Source organism: Crocuta crocuta, unplaced genomic scaffold, assembly GCF_008692635.1.
Source record: "Crocuta crocuta isolate KB4526 unplaced genomic scaffold, BGI_CrCroc_1.0 scaffold248, whole genome shotgun sequence".
Taxonomy (NCBI): domain Eukaryota; kingdom Metazoa; phylum Chordata; class Mammalia; order Carnivora; family Hyaenidae; genus Crocuta; species Crocuta crocuta.
The window spans coordinates 968,830-994,689 of record NW_027532409.1 but is presented as its reverse complement, the minus strand read 5'-3'; the positions used below and the strand labels follow the sequence as shown (position 1 = coordinate 994,689).

Genomic DNA, 25,860 nt, shown 5'->3' with positions numbered 1-25,860 from the left:
TTATTCTCAAATTATTTTAAAGTTAGGTCTTTTGTAAAGTGTCTTCAAATCATTTATAATTGTGTTTTCATGTATAGTGTGAGGCAGGGATCCAATTTCAATTCTTCTCTATTCTACCATGACCTAATGAAAAAGAAAAATGTATTTACTCAACTGATCTGCCATACTACCTTTGCCTTCCATCACATTTCCACATACATACAAGTTCTGTTTTGTTCAACTGTTCTATTAGACTATTCCTGTATCAATACCAAATCTTAATAAGCAAAGATTTGTGGATCTTCATAGCTAGTAGAACAAGGCCTGCAACTCTGTGCTTCGTGTTCAGGACTGTCTTAGCTATTCTTGCCTTTTCTCTATCATATACATTTTAGGATGACCTTGTACATTTTTGAAAAATGTCTTATTTTTGTAGAATTGCATGAATTATAGATCAACTGGGAAAGAAATAATGTCTTTCTAGGTCATGTATTAACAACGGGTTTTCCTATCTATGAACATGGCATCCCTCTCATTTAGCTCTTCTTTGATATCTTTCAGTTCTTTATACATTTATATATACTCCTTGTCTTGAAATCTTATATTAGATTTATTCCTAAATACCCTGTTTTTTTTTTTTTATTGCTATTGTAAACAGTATCTTTAAGAGCCTACCACATACTTATTGGGTAAACAGAAAGACAATTGACTTTTTAATGTCAACTTCTTTGTCAGACATGTTACATTCTCTTCTTAATTCTAATAATTTGTGTACAACTTTCCTTGGGTTATCTATATAAATAATCATAGCACTACAGTTGATAATAGTTTTGCTTTTTACCATCTTTTAACTCTATTTAGTTTTCTTGTCTTCAGCCAGAGCCATCAATATGATATTTAGTGGAGATAATGGTAAGTATTTGTGTGCTTTCCAGTGTTAAAGAGAATGATTTTGTTATTTTATCCTCAAGTATGGTGTTTGTAGGTTTCTTAGTTTCCCTTTATCAGTGTAAGAAGGTCCTTTTTATTCCCGGTATACAAGGATATTTCCTGCTGAGCTTTAAGTGACGCTTTTCTGTATCTATTATAGTAATGATACATTTTTGTTCCTCTTAGTTAATGTAGTGAATTACACTAATGGATCTACTAATGTTGAACCAATATTGATTTCTTAAAATAAAACTAATATTTTCCTAGTTGTATACAGCAATGGATTGTTTGCTAATATTCTGTTTGGGGTATTTGTACTTAATTTTCCTTTTTCTCATAATAAGCTTGTGTGGTTTAGATATCAAGGTTACAATAGTGTCATAAAATGAAGAGGTAAGTGTTACTTTCTTTGCTCTTTGAAAGTGTATATGTAAGACTGGAGATACCAGTGCCTTGAGTATTTGACTGTACTTGTAAGATCATTCAGAATTGGTGTCTTCTTTGCTGGAAAAGTTTAAACTATTGATTCTATTTCTCCATTTGCTGTAAAATCATGTAAGTCTTGTGTGTGTGTGTTGAGTCAAAATTTGAAGTTCATATTTTGCTAAGAATTTTTCCATATCCAGTAAATGGTAATATTTATCAGTATAAAAGGGTATTTAGTATCCTCATTTTATCCTTTTGTGAAATAGCCACTACACAAGCGTATAAAACAAATATTCATCTCATTAACTTACTAATAATCAATTTCATGCCCTCAATAGGTAACCTTCTTCACTTCATAACAATAACAAATCTTGTTTTTCATTATAATTTTTATTTCTTAAACATATATCCCTTATAACTATAGGGTTTATTATTAAATTAAAATACTAAATATAGTAAATAGATTTAAACTCTTTTACAAAAGTAAGTCTGGGGGACCTAACCTCCTTACATTACTGACTTCCATTCTGTGCATGTTCTAGCCTAGCATGTATTTATATATTTTGGTGAGAATGTGAATTAGTGTTTTATTCTGTTTTTAAACCTTGCTTCCTGCCTTCATTCTCAGGGGACATTTGCTTTACATTATCAGATCAGTCCCCTTTAATAAGAATGAAAGCATCTGTCTAATAATCTTTCTTTATACAACCTTACAAGAGGTAGAATGAGATGGTTTGTTTGGTGGGTCGAGACATGTTCTACTAGTGATTATGTAAGTACTGGTTTTAAATATTTCTAACCCAGAGGGAAAGGGAGGAGTTCAGATACATCCATCCATTACTTGGCTAGCTAGGAGATCTACTTGGTTGAGGGTGGGGAGGGGAAGGTTTGAGAAGGAAAATAATCAGGCAACAGAAAAATCCTCTTTTCAGAGAGAGAATGTTTTTGGGATTTTTAAAAATATTTTTATTTATTTCTAGGAGGGAGGGAGGGAGGGAGGGAGGGAGAGAGAGAGAGAGAGAGACAGCATGAGCAGGGGAGGGTCAGAGAGAGAGGGAGGTACAGACTCTGAAATAGGCTCCAGGCTCCGAGTTGGCAGTCAACACAGAGCCCGATGCAGGGCTCGAACCCATGAACCACGAGATCATGACCTAAGCGAAAGTCAGACGCTTAACCGACTAAGCCACCCAGGCGCCCCTGTTTTTGGTATTTTTAAAGGCAGCTTTAATTCACTTACAACACTGCCCCTTCCTTCAACTGGAGCATCTCTTCTCAAAGCTAGCCTTTCATTAAATCCCTTTCTTTTCCTTCTTTACCGCATGCAGGTTTGGAGTGAGAGCTCTCATTCTCCACAGTGTAGACTGGCATATGAAGATGCCAGCTCCTGCTCTCCAATCCCTCACTCCACCCACCAGCTCCACAGCATACCCTTGCCTTCAGCCCTGGTCAGAATTTGAGGATATTAATGCAGTCAGTCTTGTAAGTCTTTCCCCTTGGGTTCCCAGAGTGAGGAAGGGATTTCTTTCGCTCAAGTTACAGCTCAACCGTCTTCTCCCTATTTACGTTCCCCTTCTGACACTGAGTTCATTCCTTCCTTCCGACATGGGTATGGCACCATCTTCTAGTTCCCAGGGCAGGTTTACAGGTGTTCTCCTCTCATTTCTTGGGGAAGGTAGTTTAAGAATCAGACCACCACCTTGAATGGAAACTCTCATTTTTGTCCCGTAGACTCAAAAGGCAGCATCTCATGATGACCAAGGCCGTAGGCTGAGCCAGACTGCCTGGGTTTGTGTTCTGTACTTGCCTTTCCTTGCTGTATAACCTGGGGCAAGTTGCTTAACCTTTCTGTGGCTCAGTTTCCTTACTTTAGAGTGAGGATAAAACAGTACCTCCTTCACAGCGATTGTGGCGATTCAATACACTCGCACAGGTAAAGTGCTGAGCAAAGTGGCTGGCACAAAGGTAGTAAGTATCATTCTGTGTTTGCCTCTTCCCTGTTCCATCATGCTCTCCGAGAACTGCTCTAGTGGAGCCTGGAGAGCACCAATTTGATTTTCTGCAGAATCAGGATGATTACTATTTTCCTTGGTGTTTTTGCCTCCATTCTTTCCAAATGGTGTTATACTACTAATCATAAAAGCCGTATCTTTCCATAGCTTACCGAGTATACTAAATAGCTTTCAGCAACCATCTTCTGATTCCTACGGTAATTTTAAAGTCTATCTTGTCTCTGAGGACTCGGAATTCATTCATCCAATAACCTCTTTATTGCATGCCTATGTTCTACCTGGCACTGTTCTAGGTGCTTGAAAATACCTAGCAAACAGAAAAAAAAAATCGTCTCCTCAGTGTGCATTCTAGTGAGAGAAGACAGATACTAAAGTGTATAGTGAAATATGTAGTATGTTAAGTGATAAATGCTACTGAGAGACACGAAGTAGAGAAGAGGGACGGAGTGTGGCACAGGAGGCCTCCAGTTGTTCACAGAATAGTTGAGGAGGATCTCCGTGAAAAGTGACATTGACTTGAAACATATGAAGGAAGCAGCCTTCACAGGTTTTTTTGGGGGGGGGGGTAGATCATTCCAGCCAGAAGAAATGGCACCTTAAAAGGTGCTAAGGGAGGGGTGCAGCTGGCATGTCTAAGAACAACGACTGGATTTGTGTAGTAAGGCCGAGGTAGAAGGAGATGAGGTCTGAGAGGCAGCCAGAAGTAGACGGTGTGGCCACGTGGGGCCCTGTGAACCACTGCAAGGATGTGGACTTTTAATCTCAGTGATATGAGAAATCAATGGAGGGTTCCGAACAGAGGGGTGAGGATATGATTTGCCTGGTGGTTTAACAAAACCATTCTGGATGCTATGCAGAGAAAAGAGTGCAGGGGCCAGAGGTGAAGCTGAAAGATCATTGAAGGACTATTGAAATAATCCAGGTTGGAGATCACAGTGGCTTGGACCACAGAGCTGGCAGTAGGGACTGTAAGCAGTGGTCAAATTCACACTATTTACTGAAGAATGAGCTAAGAAAATATGCTTATAGATGGGATGTGGGGAGTGAGGAGGGCTGCTGCTGCTTTGGACAAAGCGAAGGGGTGCCAACCATAGAGAATCCAGGTTGAAAGATATTTGGGGCCTTGGGTGTGATAAAAGTGAACAATCAAGGCTTCTGACTCAAGCCACTAATAAAAGGCAGTTGCCATTAACTTAGACGGAAAAGACTGCGGGAAGAATGAGTTTGGGGGTGGATGAGGGATGATCAGGGGGTCAGCTCTAGACATGTTTAATTCCAGAGACTGATTAGCAATCCAGCTGGACAGGCTGAACAGGCAGTTGGTAAATGACTCTGGAGGGCAGAGGAGAGGTCTAGCTGGGAGATACCAATTGGGGAAATCATCAGTATATCACTGGATTGTAAAGTCAAGATACTAGAGGAAATAGTTAGGAGGGATCATTGGGGATCAAGGGTCAACGAACTATGGCTACAGCCAAATGCAACCAGCTGCTCGTTTTGTAAATAAAACTTTACTGGAAAAACTTCACTGGCACACACATATTCATTTCTACGGTCAGAGTGAGAAATCTGAGATTGAGGTTACAGAGATAATATAGGTGATTCTAAAACAGCCCCTTGTCCATGACTAACAGAAATTTTGCAAAGATCCCACTTTGGTTTTCTTCCAGTTACACTCCCTTGATTAAAAATCTGCCTGCCACGTCTGACAATGGCTACACACCACTGAGTCTGTACTCTCGGCAGAGAATAAGTTCAGTGCTTTACGTACAGACCTTCACCTAGAATACCTTAAAGGGACTGATGGTATTACCATCCCCAGTCCACAGACAGGGACACTGCAGTGCCCAATATGCAAATAATTTAAGCAGAGCTGTATAACAAAGTAGTGAATAGAGTCTGGAAGTAGCCCAGATCCTTCTGACTCCAACATATTTTCTGAATCAGCCCTTCTTTCCTTATTCTGGTAGATGTGGTTCAGAACTGCTGAAAGGCAATCTCACTGTCTGGGAGTAGCAAAGCCAGGTCGTCTCAGCCCTACACCAAAGCTTTTTTTTCTTCTTTTTGCCACACCACACCACTGCTCCACAGGTCACCATGTCCTTCCAATGGAGCAGACTCACTTTCCTTGGATTCAACTGGTTCTCCCCTCCCCCACCACTCTCTCTCATCATGAAAAGACTTCTTGGAGAAAGATTCCTTTTTCCTCTTATCTTCTAATTCTGTGTTACTTTAGTCTTCTTTTTTCTTTGTAATTCTTTAATGAGTCCACATATTCCCTTCCCACAATTTCATTTCTTCTTGTATCTAACAGCACAGAACTTTCCATCCTTCTGACAGAGTTCTACAACAAAGGTTAATTACTTTATAATTTCATTCCCTTAAAAAAAACACACTAAAATTGCTAATTTTAACTGTGCTTCTTGTCAGTAAGTTCATGTAAATTCACTGTAATTAAACCAGATGTTTTCTTGTGCCTAAAGTCAGGTGGTAATTTAAGGGAAATTTTCATTTCAACATAAAGGGGGACAGTGTAATCAAAGCAAGTTTTCTCTTCTCCTCTCCCTTCTCCTTTCTTCTTCCCATTTTCCTATCTGGAAAGTGGGCTGATAATGGTGAACTTTGTGGGTAGCTGTGTAAACAAGTCAGCTCAAAGAAGAGCTCAGAGCCCTGCAGAGTCAGCAAAAGTTTCCCATCCTGTTTATCTTATTTAGGTCTTTTTGGAGGTGGGTGAAGGGAGCTTTCCATTCCAGGTGCCATACTGGGTGGTTAGTTAGTTCATTATAAAGAGACTCAGAACTAACTTGAGAAATATAAAAATAATGTGAAAATGGTTTGAAGGCCACCAGAATCTGTTAAGTGTGTCTGATGGAAACAAGACAGATTCCCTAGCCTTGATGAAGGAAAGGTATTCTTTCTGGATAAATGTTTACATTTTAAGATGTCAACTATATCTTTTTAATGGAACTATGAAGTGGTGTATTAGTAAATGCTTCATATGCAACTTGCCAGGGAAAACAAAAACCCCAAGAGGTCTGCCAATATCCATGGTGTGTACATTCCCCCCCGTGACCAATTTTGAGCAATGAATATGATATCACAGAATTAAGAGGTGGAGACAGAGGCTAATGATCAGCTCTAGCAAGCCAGTTTGAGTTGCTTTTGAATATAGATAAAATACATTACACATATCCTCTCCTTAAACAGTGTATATAAACAGGTGGACCCTGTGATATGGGGAAGAGGGGTGGACTTTGATGTTAAATATTCATTCACTCACCAAAGAGTTAATAGTTAATAAGCAACTTACTGGCTGCTTCACAGGCAACAAACGCGCGTGCGTGTGTACATATGCTAATACAAACAGTATTTCAGATGATGATGAATGGCAGAGAAAAAAATAAGCACAGAGAGTGTTGAGGAGGTTTTGGTTAGGATACAGGATTATTTAATAGATGGTCAGGGAAAAAATTATGGGTAAGATTTTGGGATCTATTTATTGGTTCTGCCACTTGTGTGGTAGCCCTGGATAGGTTCCTTGACCTCTCTGAGCCACAGCCATATCATTAAGCACCTACATCACAGGATTTGGCAACTCACTGTAGAAATGAAGGAGATCAGCACAATGCCTAGGTCAACACGAGCATTCAAAAACCACATCTGCATTTCTCCTTACCTTTTATACTGTCTCAAGGTCATCTTTGTAAAACTCTAAAATGTACCAAGCGCCAACTAAACCATGCTTTCAGGACTTGCTAAGATAGCTTTATACCCTTCTACTAACTGATTCTGGACTGTTATTTATTGCCTTGCTGTTATTGCCTTTTATTCTTTCCTCACTTCCCTCTTCTAGATTTCATGCACTGCGCCTTGTTACTATACATACACCTGTTCCTAGCAACATACAGCCTCTTTCTAGCTTCCTACAACCTGAGGAACCAGATAATTAGGCTTCTACGAATGCACATGAAATACAGACACTCATTCCCAAGACATGTCAGTCTTTCCTATAATGCAAGTACATATACCATATTCTATGAAATAATATATGTATTATATGTGATTAATCATATTGCATATATATTATATTAATGTAGGATATACATATTAATTATAATCAACCATATTTTATATACTTATTATAAATTATATGAGAGCCTAAAATTCCTTACTGCAAAATAGGAAAAACAATACTGCTTGCTTTCTCACATTTGGTGTTAAGATAAATGAACCTACACTGCTAGTGAAAATGTAAAATAATTCAACTTCTGAGGAGGAGTATCTGTCAACATCTAACAAAGCTATATCTCTGTTTACCCTCTGACTCCGGCAAACCCACTTGCAGGAATTTACCATAGAACTACAACTCCACAAATACCAAACAAAGTAAGCACAAGGCTATTTGCTGTAGTATTACTTTTCATAGCAAGTAAAGGGAATAACCGAAGTGTCTGGAAGATGCTGCTTGAACAAACAATGTTATATGCACATAAAAGAGTCTCATACAGCTCTCAAAAAGAATGATACCAATCTGTACAAACCAATATGGCATGGCTTCCAGAGTATATTAAATGAACAAAGACACATGACGTGGAGTGTATCTATTATGCTATCTTTTATAGAAAAATAAGAGAAAGAGAATTTTTACCTTTTGTGCAAAATGAACTATAGGAAAAACATATCTGAAATGAATAAAAATGGTGACAGAAACAGTGTGAAGGACACAGAGATGGCAGCACTATCTCTGTGTATATACTTTTACAGTTTTGACTTCTGAACCATGAGATGGTTTTAATTTTAAAAAATAAAATTAAATAAAAAGGATGGGGGGAGGCAAGCCTTAGAATGGAAACAAATGAGCCTAACTGGGCATCAAATTGATAATATAACCACACAGAGAAGACTAAGCCTTTGAACACTGCATTTTGGCTGCTGAAGGAGAGAAGAGCTGAAAAGAAAATCTTTAACCTAACAAAGTAGCTTTATTATTTTTAGGAGGATTGGTATTGTACTTCTGAAACTATTTTATATGTATTGTAGGATGGAGCAAATGAGGAAATGTGTGGATGTTGGGACCGAGGGTCCTCACAGTGGGAGGAAGGAGAGATCTGTATAGAATGAGGGCGAACACAGAGGAATGAATCCTGAGGTGATTTGAATCAGTGTGACTTTGTGACTTAAAAGAGATAAATTATATTCCTCAGTTCTACCTACTTGAAAAGTCTAGAGGCAGTAACACCCCATTGATCACAGCTAAGATGTATATCTTAGTGCCAAAATACCACTCCCCACTGAGAGCAACCAGAAATCCTTAGATAAGTGGTTGACTTCAGGTCTGGGGGAGAGGTATTACAAGGGTGGTTTAGAATATTTTGTTATGCCAGAAGCAAAGAAGACTAATGAGAACATGTCAGAAGAACCTAGGAGCCAACCTGAAGGGACTCCCACCAGCCACAGATGAGGCAATGTGAGCATTGAAGAGAATTATAAGTAGTGCTGGACTTTAATAAAATGAATTAAAAAAAAAAAAAAAAGGATCTCTGAGTCAGTAGGGATAATAAAAATGGGGAGGGGGATAGGGAGAGAAAACCCTTCTACAAGGAAGAATGCTAATTAATACATGTAGAGGGAAGGATAGATTTAAAATTCACTCTTTTGGAGATACCATTGTAGTTAACTGACTCGGTGGAGATGGTCAGGGGGGCTAAGACCACTGGGGAACAGGGTACTCGCCAGACCTTACAGCACCTCTACACAGATTAGCTGATTTACAAAGGGACAAGGACCACATTTACAATAGAGGGACCTGCGTAAGTGAGCAAATGCAGCATGTCCAGGGCTTCCTGACATTATGTAATTCTTAACTGGCTGAGCCACCCAGGCACCCCAACATTACGTAATTCTTGATATGATACAGCGAAAAGTATGCATCACCAACTCATGGGGCATTTTTGCCAAAAATGTCCCATTTTCTGATATTGTCACATAAAATCATGCTTCGCGTGACTGGAAATGTGAATGTGGATTATTTGCTTGCTTATTTTTAAATTAATGTTAAACTTCTTAGATGTTCTATAGCGTTGCGGCTATGTAGGAGAATGTCCTTACCCTTAGGTAATGTATGCTCTTGAAGAGTTGAGAGATCAGATGTTGGGACTTCAGCAATTTACTTTTATTTTTTAGATTATATTATTTAAATGTATTTATTTTTGAAAGAGAGAGAGCACAAGCAGGCAAGGTGCGGGGCGGGGGGGCACAGAATCTGAAGCAGGCTCTGTGCTGACAGCAGAGAGCCTAATGCAGAGCTCGAACCCACAAACCATGAGATCACGACCTGAGCCAAAGTTGGACACTAAACCGAGCCACCCACGCACCCCTGCAATTTACTTTTAAATACTTAAAAATATTGTATGTACTTTTATATGTGATATCTCCATGTCATTCATACCATACATAGATACGAATAAGAAAATATAGCGCACTATTAACAGAATCTAGACAAAGGGTTCACAAGTCTTCTTTGTACTACTCTTAATTTTTCTATAGCTTTGAAACATTTCAAAATAAAATCTTGGGTATAAGTCACTGCACACAATATGCCTACTAGTGCCTGGCACAGGGTAGGTGCTCAATAAATGGTAGCCAAAGTGAAGCTATCATCAACACCGTTTTTCTCTTCCAAGGCCTCATACAGTCCATTTCATAATCGCAACTCCAGTCTGGGGAAAGGCAGAGAAGCAAGCATTAAATAAGTGAGCCCCGGTTTTGTCTGAGTCATCTGTGAAACAGGAAAAGTAAAGAACCCATTTAGTCTCCTAGCTGCTTCTTAACTGATGCAACAGGGCTCAGTGGCCATGGCTTCTTTTACCAGCCGCGGATTACTTCATAGGCCCTCAAAGGCACTGGGGTTCTGAAATTACAAATTCTGCAAATTCCCCGGAAGACGATTTCGTAGCACAGACAAAAGCAGCGTGAATGCAGTCAGCTCAATCCGAGAGGCTGCTCTTTGCCTCCCAGAGAGGGGTTTCACTTAATCAACCAGAGCCATGATCTATCCTCAAAGGTGAATGAGAAGCTCCAGAGAAATGGAGAAATGGTGCCTTTTCTCTCCTTAGGAGGAGGGGTACCTGATTGTGGCACATAGAGGAGCCTGTGTTCTTCTGAGGTCTTCCTTCAGCGCAGTGGTTCCTGAGGTGGGGCCTCAGGATCACTGCAAGACTGAGGACTAAGTCTTGGATGTTGGTGTTTTTAATATGATAATGTCCACGCATCTCTGAAGAGTAGGAATTGATGTTTTATTAATGGTGCTTAATTAAAGTTTAATTTCAAAGCATTGCTGCTCTCGAGTTACTCTGATAAAGGCTTTGTGATATTTTTCCCCACCCCTGGTGACAGGAAGGAGAAAAGGAGAGGCTGAGGCATGGCTTAAAGATGGGACTTGGGATTTGCTGTTGCTCATGTAGGTAATCCTCAAAACGCAGCCTGAGGTATGAAGAACATCCTGGAAAATATACCCTGAGCTGCTCTTGGGCCAAACCCTATCATTCAGGTTGAGTCCTGAATTTTCAAGTCGAGTTCCAACTGTGGTGGCTCCACCCTGTGTAATGACCTCTTGCCCCTGAACCACACTTCCTGTCATGCTTCTGCTTCTCAGATCAGGCACTGACCAGGTTACCACTCCCTGAGAGTCTAGGTCATATTTTCACCAACCAGTTGGGAGTGCGCATGGAAAGTTCTAGAGAGGATTCCTAAGGCAGGTTGCAGGTCTCTTGGCTGCTTGTGCTGTGGGATCCTTTGTCAAGACATATATATACATTTTTTTTTCTGTGATTTAATCCAAATGCGGCAGCCACAGTCATTGGAAACCTACAATCTGCTGGACAGTATTCCAATTTCTTTAGGTACCATCCCTTTCAATGAGCATGAAAACCCATCAGGTAGCCACTGTTTGCATCTTTGTTTGACAGGTGAGGAAATCGGGGTACTGACGGGTAAGCGGCTTGTCCTGGGGCTGGGGCTCCAGAGCCCACCTTCCGTAGCAGTGCATCCCCTGTACCTGCTGGAGGAGGGGCTGTGCGTTTCTGCAACAACAGAGCCATCCAGGGAAAGGGCCACAGCTTCACCTGGAGCCGAACCTAGGGCCACAGCTCCTGGGCTGCAAACAGAAGCCCAGAGGAGACGCTCACCCCTCTACTGGGGGCTACATGAGAAGGGGTTCACAGGAAGCAGCGCGCTCAGGTCACCGGACAAGGCCGGTCCAGGGGAGACTGCGTCCACAGAGGACTGAGGTTCAATGCAAGGCAGGAAGGTGGGGACCAGGCGACAGGAGCTGGGTCTCCACTGCAGATCCTACCTGAAAAGCACAGTCTGCAGGGGCTGCAAAGGGTTGTTGCAATGATGAATTTAAAGCGGGGTCACAAGGGGTCTGCCACATAGGTGGGTTGTCAGGGGACAGGAGGAGCAGAAGCTGGCACAGTTTCCTCGGTCTCTTAGGGGACACCGCAGCTGAGGATGTGGGTCTGGACCCCAGCAGGGCCGACGCTTCCTGAGAGTTTCCTCCCCAGTCATCCCTCTGCATCCCAACCCTAACCATGCTGACCGCTCCCTTCCCTGATCAGGAGCAAGAGTGACGTGACGCGTGGCCTGACCTGCAGACAAGGTCACAGTCCCCTTTGCTGGATGTGGCTTGAAGCTGCACCAAGTGTTATTCCAAGGGACTAAGGATGCCCTACAAGGCCAGAGATAGCCTGGCTGGAAGGAAAACTAAAACACAGCCATTGAAAAGTGTTTTCTAGATAAGTCCTAGAAGCAGCAAGTCCTGTCCTCCCATAAGTAAGGTTAACTGTTACAGTGGAGTTACATCCAACATGCAGGGGTGGGTCAGGGAAGGAACACCCAAGTCAGCTTGGGGCAGTCAGGGAAAGTTTCCTGGAGGAAGTAGCATGATGAAGATGAACAGAGCCTGCCCCACAGACTTGGAGGAGGGGCCATCCCAGTAGGAGAAACAGCATGGGCGACGACAGACGGTGGGGAAAGTGCTGTGTTCTCACTCTGTTCCGGGAGTCTCAAGGTAAGAGGTGTGTGGGGAGAGAAACTGCACAAACTCGTTAGAACTTTGTATAGGTGGGCGCGGGGGGGGGGGTTGATGGGAGGAAAAATGGAGGCTCCCAGGTTGACTTCGGGTCTTTATTTTGACTTACTGAATGCAGTTCACGGACATGAGGAACATAGAGTGAGAAATCAATACAGAAGAGGAGATTGGTTCATTTTCAGATACTTCGAGTTTGAGATGCCTATAGGACATCGGGGTGAGTACTCGGGTCTGGGTGCATCCAACGTGTGTGCTAAATAATTTATATGTTTTTGTTTTTGTTTTTTTTTGGAATTTTTAGAGAATCTAGAGTTGTCTGACTTCCAGATTCAATGCACTTAATACAATTCAACAATGCCTCTCTGGAGGCACTGGTGTGGTTTAACACTGGACGTAGAAGGTGCTATAAAGAGAAGAGGGATGGGGGTGCTGAAGGGTCAAAGCTGGGTGCACAGCTGTGTCTATGGGAACAGCGCCCTCTGGAGTTGTGCGACGCATAGCCTGTGTGGCTCTTCACTGAAGACCTTGGAGAAGACGCAGACATAGAGGAGGAAAGGCGCAAGGAAAACGAACACCTCATCACTGACAGGAGTGGCCCCACGACAGGGGCCCCACACCCCACTCCCAAGGAAGCAGCTGCCCTCACTCACCATCCTCCTCCGTTTGCACCACCAGCTCCTCGCTCTCCATCCGGCCCTCGGGGTTGGACAGCAGGAGCCGCAGCCGGATGGTCATGAAGGGGCGCAGGCCCCGCAGCGTATAGTGGGACGAGGTCTGGATGACCTCTTCGGCCTCGTACTGCTGCTGGTTGAACACGTACTGGTACTGCACCGTGAGGTTGTAGCTGTGACAGCGGGTCACCGCGTAGCCAAAGGGTTCCCACTGCAGGGTCAGCTGCCGGGCGCGGATGTCCACTATCTCCACGTTCTGCGGGCCGTGCACAGGGTCTGCAAGACACGCGTGCAAGACACAAGGCTTTGAGACTGTCAGGAAGCGGCGGGTGCATGTTCTGCTGAAACGGAGGAATAGCCCTCCAAACTTATCTCAGCCACTGCCTACATGATTTTTGCCACATACCCTACCATTTAATTAACACTTTTCTATCAAACTTTTTTTTCCTTACTTAAATGCGTGCATCTAAAAGATAACACTTGCCATACAGAATCGTTACCCATTTAAAAAATGCAAAATTGTTAAATTCTTAAAGGTTCAACAGGGCACTCCCGAAAACCACCCTGGGTCCCATGAACGGCTCACACAACACTGCAGGGATATACTTGTTTAGATGGTTGCTGCAGTTCTGACCTGCCTTATGTTTAATCCAGCCACATCCTCTCCCCTTGGGAAATCAGCCCCCTCTCTGCAGTTAACCGCACTGAGACGCACAGGCTGAAAATCCAGCCACATGCTCCGCACACAGCACTCAATCTGTCCACACGGTCACAGGTACCGCTGACTTCTTGCCATTTCCCCTCTTTCCACAGACAACACAACTCATTATTTCCGAGGCTCCAATGACAGTCCTCGACCTTCTTTCTCTCCTCTCTGCGTCTTTGCAAACAGGCCCCTCCAGAGACATCATTCTACAAGCAGATATGGTCATGACTTCACACCCTAATGCCATGTCCCACGCCTTCCTTCCCCACCCCCGTATATAACACTCACTGTCACATTTTATTAGGAATGTTCTGGTTATACTTCATACAGATGTTTCGTACAAAACACATCGTAACAAACGAAACACTTAAAAAAAAAATCCCCACATGTGAAGCTCATTCTATAAAGCTTAGGCATTTCTTATAAGAGAAGCACCGCTTCGTTTGTGATGAACATCCCCATAAGCTCTTGTGCTAAATACCTTAGCTACCTTTAGCTGGACGTAGTTAAGCACAGATTAGAGGTTTATTCAGTATTTTCCCTCCACACTACCTATAGGATGTTACCAAGTTCTGTAATTTCTTTGGGTCCATTTTTTAATTTCATTTATAAAATGGTGATGTAACAAGTAGCTACTCTTGCTGGTGGCTAGTTGGTGGGGGGGCTACATGAAATGTTGTTTGCAGAGCAGTGAGACTTGTACTTGGAACTTAATAAGCACTCAAAATATGGTGGCTTTTCCTTTGCAGTGATAGCAACAGTGGTAAAAAATAATAATCATAAGGATTCGTATGCCATTTCAACTCTAAAAAAAAAGTCTTCTAAGTGGTAGTGCTGGGTAGCATCCTTATGCAAAATGATGGATTCTATCACCCCTCTGGTCCTCTCGAGCATTTAGGGGTAAGGCTGTCTCTGTTCCAATGCAGCAGTAAGAAAGAGGGAAGGACTCGAAGAAAGCTGAGTTCCCAGATCTGTCCTTGTGGGGAAAATGTCCTGTTGATTTGTATCAGAGTCTTGGCCGAGGAACAGACTTCAAAGCAGTCTTCTTTTAAAAAGGATGCCCAGAAATGTCAGTGCGCCGGGCAAACCGGCCCAGACCTGCTCACACACTGCTGGGGACGGTGAGCAGCAGCCTGGCTCTGGAAAGACGGAGGAGTTCACGGTCACTCGTGCAGCCCAATTATTAACATTCACAAGTCCTTTGTGTAAAAGAGAGCTAGCGTTCCAAAAGCAAATGGGTGACTTTGAAAATGTGACATTGAACAAGCTGTTGCTGAGGGTCCACTGTGCTGAGTCCACACAGGATAGAAGGTGAAAGTGTGGTCACCGTAGTGGGGGAGGGGCGACGGTTGTGATCTAGTGTGGCCGCCTGGTTTAACAAGTCCTGATGGCAGGAGAACAAATGTACGTACAGGCACAGGGTGAGCTAGAAGCTACTTGCCGGGGAGGTCTGCGCATGCCCACCAGCCTTGCCCCACCCCCGGTCTTTCTGAAAGTTCAGACCCCGGAACTCTCCTGGCAGGGAGGCCACCCATCCCTGCTCAAGACCCCATGACACTCATCCTCCGGGTGTGCCAAAATGGACACCACACCCCAGTCAGATAATTGCTCTCATAGCTCTTTCACCTCATCTTAGAGTAAGAACAGGGACACTTATGATCCTTTTAAATCCAAGACTTGTCCATTTGGTTAAACAACTTTAAATGTACCTCAGCCCATGTTAAAAAAAATTTTTTTTTGAAACTTCAATGTGCCCCTAAGGCACAAATGAGACAATGAAAACAAAACACCAGTTGATGGCCGGTAGCCACGGTGCTGGGTGCTATCACTTGCATCATCTTGCGACTCTGGAAGGGAGGGACTGACTGCCACCCCCACTTCACAGTGGAATAAACTGAAGCCAGAGAGGCCCAGGAACGTCTCTAGAGTAGCAACAAGACCAGCAAATGGCAAAGTGGGGTTTTGAACTTGTGTCTATCTGACCACATGCCTAGGCTGCAAAGTCAGAAGACGTGCGTGACCAGAGTGGTCTGGAAAAAGAGGGCAGGTGCTTTGTATGCCCCCGAGGGAAATGGACCCTGCCTCTCCCACCTCTCTCCCTCTGGGGGCTGTCCTTCCCCTCCCTGCTGGACTTGGGCAATACTCTTTCCTGCTTTCACTCCCTGTTCACTTTGCCTCCTCTGTGCAGACGTCCTTGCTGAGTCCCTGGGTAGAGTATAGTGCCGGCATCTTTCTCCTCGTATTAACTGTTTCTTTCCGTATCCATCGTTTTCCACTGTGGCAGCTTTTTAAAAGTTGGCCCTGCTCACTAGGATATAAGCCCCATGAGAGCAGGGGTGCTGTCCACTCTTTCCTGGAGCCCAAGCCCAGTCCAGAGATTAGCTCGGGAGAGCCTCAGGGAGTCTCACGCCAATGGGTGCTGCGTTTTGTAGGCCTCACGGCCATCAGTGAGGAAAGCAGCTCTAGTCTTGTCCAAGAGGAAAACGAGCAAGGAAAACAAGCTCTGTGAGGGGAAATGACTAAAACGCCGCACAGTAAGTGCACAGCTGAGGTCTGCAGCCTGTGAGGGTCCCGTGCCTCCCTCTGTGCTGAGCCATGATACCATGAGGCACTGAGACCAGGGAAAGGCATCAACGTGGGCACCCCACAGTCAGCAGTGATGCTGGGAGGAGGCCGCTGGGCCCTCAGGAGCTGGGGACCCGCTGGCGAGTGTGGGGCGGGACTCAATCACACTCAGAGCTGAGCTGACCACTGGCCTGTCTTCACACCTCCACTCTCCAGCTTCTCCAGAATTCTCCTCACAGCTCACCTGTGCAGGTATGCACTCAAAACAACTTTCTGCTCCTCTTAAAGGAAGGAGCCGGCAGAGGTGCCTCTGCAAAGAGGGCAAGGGATGGTGCGGGCCTGCCACACAGCAGAGACTCCCTCCAGAGCGGGAAGGTCAGGGCACTGGGAAAGTCACTTGCTTCCTCTGAAGCACATGCCACTGTCATCAGACGGGCCGCGGGGATCAGTGGAACCCGGCAGAGCACGACTTGAAGCCAGACTCTGGCACTCACTAGCCGTGTGACCTTGGGCAAGGGCACTTCATCTCTGAGCCTCCATTTCCTCTTCTATAAAGTGGAAATTATTGCACGAATCTCAGAGGGCTGTTAATGAGTATAAAATGAGCTGTAAAGGGAGAGAGAAAATTGCCTCTGTCTAACAGTGGGCATTCCTCTTAGAGAAAATGGCCTTTCTTGGAGAAATGCCTTAAGAAGTGTATTTGGAGCAGAAGCTGCATTCCCAGGGCCGTGGGATCAGTTGTGCTCAGCCTCCAGTGGAAGAGAAAAATGACTCCACTTGTTGCTAGTATTGAATAGGAAAGGATGTGGGCGAACAAGGCGGCAGAATGACACCTGGAGCCCAGTGTGACTGTTTCCTGTGTGACTCCTAGCTCAGCAAGGCCCTCAAAATAATACAAAAGAGTTTGGACCTCCTGTGGATTCTAGAAAGGGCTGAGATCTGCATGCCTCCCTTGGGCCAATGAAACATCACTTGGGAACAAACACAGGGAACAGAGGCAGAGGGGACTTGGGAAACATGGCCATGTGTGTCACTGGTACTGTGAGACATGACTACGGGGGTTCCCAGATCCCGGAAAGTACGAAGCTCAAGGAAAGCTCCATTCCTGTGCACAAGGCAAGAAGACCTCTGGTAGACTTGTGGGTTAGACAGGTGTGGGTGAAAGTGTTTTGTAAGTTCAAGGACTCCCATTCTAGAAAGGTAAAGACGGTAGCTACTGCTTACATAGTAACTCTGGACTAGGTACCTGCAACCCTCTGGCATGGAAAATCTAGGTCAGTGAAGGGACGTGCCTAACCCAGGGCCACACAGCCAAGTCCCTGGCTCTGGGCTCGCACAGCACTTTGCACAGGTGTCCAGCCCACTCAGCATTTGTCGTGCTTTCTAGGAATTGCTTGTTCATTTATCTGTCACTCCTCCCGGACTGCCAGGGACCACGTTCTGGTTGTCCAGCAACCCCAACACATGGTGCAGGGGCTGTTGAGGGGCCAGTTCATGTTTATTAAAACCAAGATGAACAGATGGTGACCTGTTCTCAGGAACTGAACCTGGACCCTCTGACTCCGCAGTTCCAGTTTCATCCCCTCTGCGATGTCCCTGAGTCTTTAAGATGAACATATTTATTTTCGCATTCAAGCAAAAGAATATCCTGAAATCCGACACAATAAAAACTAGTTTTCAAAATGTGTGATAGAAGCATTCATGCCTTCAATCCGACCCCTCCCCCACCCAACCTCAGCCTTCAAGCTCCTCTCTGCTCTGATAATTGCCTGGAGCAGGGAGAGTCTTGGGTTTGTACTCGATTTGGTGCAAACAAGTTGGAAATTGCTGAGAAAGCCTCGTGTGTGCAGTGGAGATTGGTTTGTTGAATTTACATTCCCCGTGTAAATATGTCCAAGCCTAGAGGCCTCCAGTTTCTGCCACCAGAAACCACACCCATATGACCTTCTTAAGTAACAGCCTCCAGGCCAGTGGGAAGACAAACAGTGGGGAAAGAATGTGGTTTGTCTGGGGAGCTGGGCAATCTTCTCTGATGAAAAATCAAAGTGACCTGGCCTCTGGGTACACTGTCTCTCTTCCTTTAGAACTGGCAACAGAAGCCCTGTCCTGAACCCTGTGTATTAAGGAGCCCATGGTGGCCGTCTTCGGCATGTGCCCTCCCCCTGGCGAGGAGTCAGGGGCCAAAGCATCTACCTGGTGCCGGTGCTCCCTATTTTGGACCAGGCTCCAGGAACCTGATACCCCAGAATTCCCTGCCCCAGGGCCCCAGACTCACTTCTGGGGCCTGCGGGAACCTCCTGGAATCNTTGGGGGGGGAGGGGTGTGGTGGATAGCACTTGGACATGAGGAATAAAGTCTACATTCATGGTGCATGAGGCTCTTTGGGGGAGGGATAGAGTCAGAAGAAAAGAGAAGGAAGGGGACCGCAAGGCTCTTTGTGTTCTTGCCCCAAACTCATGTGTGTTCTCGCATAGGTTAGGGACAGGGGTGTGTGTGTCTGTGTGTGACTGACTGACTCGTCTTCAGAAGCTCCCTCCCTCCCGCAGCTGCCTCTGGAAGGCACACTGGTCCTCTTGACCTCTGATCACTTCTCCCCTTTTGCACGACAGATCTTACTCAAGCACCATTTCTTCCTGAAGTATCATCTTCTCCCTAAAACCTGAGCCCAGGCTGCAACCCATACCCTCCCACCTCCAATTTCCTTTCCTCACTTCCCACTGCTCACCCCTGACGCTGCAGTGGGAGAGCCAAGTACTGCATCCTGAATCGTCTCCTCCCTCCCTGCTCTTGCCCATGCTCGTCCCTGTGCATGGGATGCCCCTGGCAAATCCCTGGTCAATATGCTCAAGGCCCAGCTCCAGGACCACCCTTTCCTTGTAACTTCCTCCGAAAGCCCTCCTTGCCCAAGCACAATGAATGCTCCCATCCTTTTCTCTTTAGCACGCAGCACATCTTCTCCATAACCCTTAACATATAGCAGGTTAGTCGTTTATAGCTCTGGTTCAAGTTCACTTTGCCTGCTACCTTGTGAACCCTGAGATCCCTTCGTTTTCATAATTGGAACACACGACTGCTTAATAAATAAATAAAGGAATGGGTAAATATACAAAGGAAGTGATGGCTGTAGATCAAAGCAGAATTAAGGCCCTCCACACTACAGGGGAAAGAAGTGAAGGGATGAATCAGGGCTCTCTTTACACTTCAACTATGAAGGGTAGTCATGTGGGTAAGTCAGAATTCAGGCTTTTTTTTGTTCTATGCGGGCCCGGCTACCATGCCTGCTGTCAAAGGCAGTAGCTGTAGACTTTCCTAATGACCTTAATCAAGGCAGAACATCTTATTAAAAAAAGAGCAGCAAAGCAGATTTCCAAATCATGAATTTTCTATGTCTTCATCTTTGTATGTGGAGTTGGCTGTAACACATGTACTGTTCAAAGTTGAGCTTACATTGAGATAATTTGGGGCATGGGGCTGAAAATGTGGAGGTGGATAGCTTGTATGTAAAATTAATTTTTTATCCATTTGGAGATGCAATTTGAGTTCCTTTCAAATTAAATTGCAGTGGAGTCCTAGGCAGCTGGAAACATTATTGCCAGCATAATTTGATACTGCAAGAGCAGTAATACGTTGACAGATATTTCGATGTGACCATTAATTTGCAATTTCTGCATGGAAATGATACACGGAGAGAGAAAAAGGTAAAAGGAACAAAATTAAAATCCATCTTCCTTCCAGCATTATCCAAACCCACTCTCTCGCTTACTTTCCACCACTTCTTTTAATTTATTGCTGATGTTTGGTGGACAAGAATTTGTTGACTTATTACCACAGATGTCTTACTAAAAGAGGCAAGGACAGGAATTCCAGAGGCTTCACTGGAGAATGCTGGTGCCTTCACAACCCAGGGTCACTGGGTCCTACCCACCCTGATAAACAGAACCCTGCACGGCTGGGACAGGTTACCTTGTGAGAAGATGACTCAGTTGCTACCTTCTTGTAGCGATGAAATAAAAAAGGTAATTCATTTATGTGTTCACTGGCGCATTAATTAAAGAAAAACTACTCTCGAGCACTGGAGACTCGACGGCATAATAGAAACAACACTGGCTCTGTTAACACCTGGACCTAAAGCAAGTCACTGTCTCATCTGCATCCATGGTGCATTTTTTTCACACGTAAAACATGGGTGATACTCTCTGCCTTTCAGGGCAGTAAGAGGAACTAAGGAGACAGTCTCCACCAAGCTCTTGGATGGTACCTGACATAGCTGTGTTCCCTCAAATAAAGCTCCCACCTCCAGAAGGGAGGCAGGCAGAGGAGGCAGGAAGATAGGAGTCCTGTAGGTTACTGGCCTGGTTCCCAACGTAGTTGGTAATTGGGTTCATGCTTTTAACCAACTATGTTTGGAACTGGTAAACTCCCATTGATGCATGTGCAGACACTGCTGTACCTGTTCCTTATTTCTACAAACACATCTTGAATCTCTGAGATGGGACAGGTGTGAGGGAGGCATGTGGGTAAGACAGATACTTCCCCATGAGACTCATGCTCTAGAAGGAGATGCAGACACAAGTGTGATGAATGGAATGATGAAGCTGGAAGCACTCCCCCCCTTTTTTATTGAGAGAGAGAAAAAGGGCAGGGGCAGGGAACCTTAAGCAGTTTCCATGCCCAGTGCAGACCCCAACGCGGGCTTCAATCTCATGACCTTGACATTATGACCTGAGATGAAATCAAGAGGTGGACACTTAACCGAATGAGCCAGCCAGGTGCCCCCCTGGAGCACCTTTTCGCAGGGGGAGTGCTGGTCTTCCAGGGAACACATGGCAGAAAGGCACAGCCTTGTAGTGGAAACTCATCTGAGCCAATTTAATCATGATTCATGCACAACCCTTACACCCTTTCTCACACACACCAGAAGCCACCAAAGAAATTTGAGGTGAGTGAAGGTTAATGATTCCCCCACAATTGCATTATTAGCTTATAATAAAAGCAAGTCTCAGGCCAAATTCTACTGTGTAGATGACCACTTCGTACACAAATGTTTATTAGCAAGCAGACACAGAACAGGTCAAACCATCTATAAAGTTCAATGAAGTCTCAGAAATCTGTTCCTGCAGGAGTTGGCAAACACTCTTCAGGCAGACAGACCATATGCACACAATGGGTGTGGCTCTTTCAATAAAAGTTTATTTACAAGAACAGCCAACACCAGAGCTCTAGTTTGCCTGCTTCTGTTCCAGGGGCAAAATCAATTACCATTATAGTCACATTAGGAAACTAGGAATCCTCCTTATCCACTGGGTGACCAGGACTGGTTAGGAATCAATCACCCCTAAGGTTAAAGGCTAGAAGTCTTACTGGGTTCTTCTTCATTATGTATGTCGGGAAAGAGTTTTAAAAATATTGTGGCTGGTGGGGGAGAGGGGTAAATAAATGGGTGATGGGCATGGAGGAGGGCACTTGTTGGGATGAGCACTGGGTGTTATATGGAAACCAACTTGACAAAAAACGATAAAAAAATATTGTGGCCAACCCATATATGTTGAATACCTTCAGTTTCACCAATTAGAGTCCACTCATAATACTTATTATTATGCTAGTCAACATGTCTCTGATTTTAACCACAACAAGCAATTTCTGACATTTAGTATGCTAATTAACAAAATGAGGGCTGATGATCAAACTATGATATAAGAATGTATTGGCAATGTAGCATGGTCTCTGCAGTAGGGGCTTCTGGATAGGGAAACCTGCAGATCTTCCATGACCTGCTGACTAGAAGGCTGAAAGCCCTGGGTTTAACCTACAACTATACCTTAACATAGAACTCATTGACAACATCCCACTCTTAAATATTTGAGAGTAAATCACCAACAATGTAATGTACAGTCTAGAAGCCAAGAGGGTTGTCTTGAAAGAGGAAGCCTTGGGCAAACGATGAAGAGGATTTAACCAGGTAAAAAGGTTCAAGGTGTAGGAATGGGGGAGGAAGGCTACAGAGTGAGAAGACTAAACCCCAGGCAAAGGAGGCAGCACATTTAAAGTTCAGGAGACCAGAAGAAAGGAGCAAATTGGTCATGAAGAGGAGAACAGCGATCCCCTGCCATCCCACACACATGCACACCCCTACACAGTGACAAGTTAGGCCAGTCTAGATGTTAAGCATTGTAACAGTCCCTCATACCATTCCTAAGAAGTGAGAATAACAACTGAGGCAGCTGTAGCAGTGTGACAGGAGTATTCTTCACCAAAAGTAAAGCAATGGACAAACTCATCCTTTTAATAAACGTTTCTGAGCCCCTAGCATGTATGAGGTATTGTACACGATGTAAGAGTGAGCCAAATATACAAAAACCCTCTCTGCCCTTAAGGGGATTATGTTCTAGTGCAGAGGGGAGATTATATAACATATGAGACAATTAGAAGATTATACACAACGTCAGCTAGTAGTAAGTTCTCTAGAGGAAAAGCAAATGGGGCAGGGAGACGGGGGGGGGGGTGCAGGAAGACTTGTGCTTAACATCTGACTTTGATTCCAGGTCCTGCTATGCGCTCCTTGATCTCTCCACTTACACTCAAGTCTTTGTAGACACAGCTTACCTTGCAATACTTACGGAGCACCTATGTGCTGGGACACAGCATTAACAAATCTAGACACAGTCCCTGCCTCTCCTGAGCTTAAGATCATTAGGGGAGGTGGACTGATACAACCACAAGGGCAGTCAGACATGTGGGCTGACCGAAGCGCACACTGTAGTAAGTGTTTTAAAGGGAACAGACAAGGGGTAAGCCTGATGAAAATGGCAGTCAGGGAACAGGGTTCCGAAGAGCTGACAGGAGACTGAGGTTTGTCACTCCTCCCTCCTCTCTCTACTCCTACCGTTCTGTTCTTCCAGCTCCCACGCATTCTCCAGGCCTCAGTTGTTCTGGGAAAGCTTGCTCTCAAATGCTTATATCACCCACAGGTGGATTAGGTGTGCTGCTTCATGTCCTCACATGGAAAGGATCAGTGAACTTGGCTAGGATGTAAAACCGGGTCAGATGAGGGCTCCTCCAAAGGCCCTACGTTGTCAGTCTTACAGCTAAGCAGCTTGGGGTAGGTATGGATGGGGAACCATACTTTCCAGAAGGACCTCAGGCCCCGAGTGAGCATGGTAGCTGCAACGCCAGGACACTGGGCTGTGTACTGAGCCAGTGTCTCTTGCTCCAAACACTCCTACAGTGTTTCCTTCTGCTGGGGCTAGGATCTCTGCTCCCCCACCTGGCTCCATGCTGGTCCCAGCCCATAGGGGCGAGAGAGGGGCCCAGCAAGGCTGGGGAAGGAAGAGTAGGCTGGCTCCTTCACCCTGGGGAAGTGAAGTGTGCTGCAGTGGTTAGCTGTGGTTTACAGTTTCTCCAACACTTAAAGAGCCAGCCTCACTGCAGTACCTCAGAGATGCCAGCACGTGCCAAAAAATGCTGTGTCTTCCCGTCTTTTATATGGTTAGGATTCCAGCCTGTTCTCTGTTCCTTTTTTGTGTTGTGTTATGTTGTGTTGTGGTGTTTTGAGAGAGAGAGAGAGAGAGAGAGAGCGCTGGGGAGGGGCAGAGAGAGAGGGAGACACAGAATCTGAAGCAGGCTCCAGGCTCTGAGCTGTCAGTGCAGAATCTAATGCGGGGCTTAAACTCATGGACTATGAGATCATGACCCGAGCTGAAGTTGGATGCTTAACTGACTGAGCCACCCAGGTGGCCCCTCTCTGTTCTGTCCAGCCCTAGCAGTGCCTGCTTCCCCGAGCTGCTACAATGGTATAACATCTTCATGTTCCCTTTGTACCTTTTAGGTTTTCTAGCCACTTCTTGAATTAGCAATAGTTGCGCCTCGGATAAACCTCATTGGCCATGAAACTGCCTCTGCGCAAAGCTAGCCACTTCTTCATATACAGCTAACCAGAGGTTTCTAAACTTAGTTCACGGTGCTCTTGCGGTTTTGGTAATTTTTCCAGAGTTCCTAACCAAAGAAACACCTAGCAGTCTATTAGTTAGTCCACACAACTTAGTAAGTATTTATATCCTAACAACTTAACAGTGGCTTGAGAAAGTAGTACACACAAATCAGAAGACAAAATATTGTAATGTCACTCTTAAATAACCACAATTACTAATGGGATACATGCATCCATTGAGCACTGAACAAGCCACTCTTGTTTCCTGCTCCAGGTTGACTTTTGTGCAATACTTCCTTTTCATCATACCAGCAACTGGAAGCCCAGCTTTGCAAAGATCCAAGGGCATCAAAAGGAATGTAATTCAGTCTAACGTTGAAACTGTGGACCACCTCTACTTAGTAGTTTGTACAGCGTTGGACAAATGATGCCATGTTTCATGTGAAATAAGTCAGTCAGAGAAAGATAAATATCATGATTTCACTCATATGTGGAATTTAAGAAACAAAAGAGACGAACATAGGGGAAGGGAAGGAAAAATAAGATAAAAACAGGGAGGCGAGCCATAAGACAGAGAACAAACTGAGGGTTTGCTGGTGGGGTGTTGGATGGGGTAATGGGCATTAAGGAGGACATTTGTTGGGTTGGGCACAGGGTGTTATCTGTAAGTGATGATCACTACACTCTACTCTTTAAACCAGTAATATACTGTATGTTAACTAACTTGAATTTAAATAAATAAAAATGAAAAATAAAATTTAAAACTAGAGTTCTCTAATATCTTCCCATAGTGATCGATTAGTTTAAAATTTTAAAGCATCATTATGCACTTGTGGGTATAAATAAATTCAATATATTTTAAACCTCCCCCCGCCTTTAAAAAAGAGTAAAATCTAAATGTCCTCACGTAATATCTTTTTGAGTTCACTGTGGTGTCCCAGGCTGCCCGCAGCACAGTTTGAGAACCCAGAGAGATAACAATTCCTTACAAGCAATCCTCTCTGTTGAAATCAGTGGTGTGATTTATGTCCTAACGAAGACTTGATGGATGAAGGACCCTACTGCCGAGTGCTCCATTCCGCCTGGGTACCGCCTGACCACAAGTGGATGTCCTCGCTGATGGCACTGTATTCCCAGGGGTGGCTCAGAGCTCAGCCGTCCCTCTGGGTCCATCCAGACACAGCCACCTGGACTGCCGGCTAGGCCCGGGGACAGGGTGCTGCACTGTGACTGCTCAGGTGCTCAGGCACCAGGAAGAATTAAATGGACACAAGCACAAGATTGCAGCTTCAAAATAAAAGCTTTGGAATATTTAAAAATTACTTTTGTGGCAGAGGAAATCGGGTTGGAAAGACAGAAGCAATTTCTAAATTACATGGTTTCAGTTTCCAGAGAGGCAAAGAGTTTTAGGGTGGGAAGGAGGAGCTGGTGAGCCTGTAACATCTTCTGGGCCTCAGTTCAGACCGAATTCACAGCAGGTCCACCTGGTTTATGTACAAAATAAATAAATAAAATAAAATCAAAAACAAGGGAGGAAATAATAGGAAAAGCTAGAG

General features: G+C 44.5%; 1 protein-coding gene and 1 pseudogene across 1 annotated transcript in view; both read right to left on the bottom strand.

The window, feature by feature from the left end:
• PTPRT (protein tyrosine phosphatase receptor type T) overlaps positions 1–25,860 on the bottom strand; it is a 703,891-nt gene that overhangs the window by 376,668 nt on the left and 301,363 nt on the right. The window contains exon 7 of the mRNA XM_077778839.1: positions 13,086–13,382. Coding sequence (XP_077634965.1) covers positions 13,086–13,382 — 297 coding nt within the window. The remainder of the gene's footprint in view (positions 1–13,085; positions 13,383–25,860) is intronic.
• Positions 24,216–24,284, bottom strand: LOC144243766 (U4 spliceosomal RNA; annotated as a pseudogene).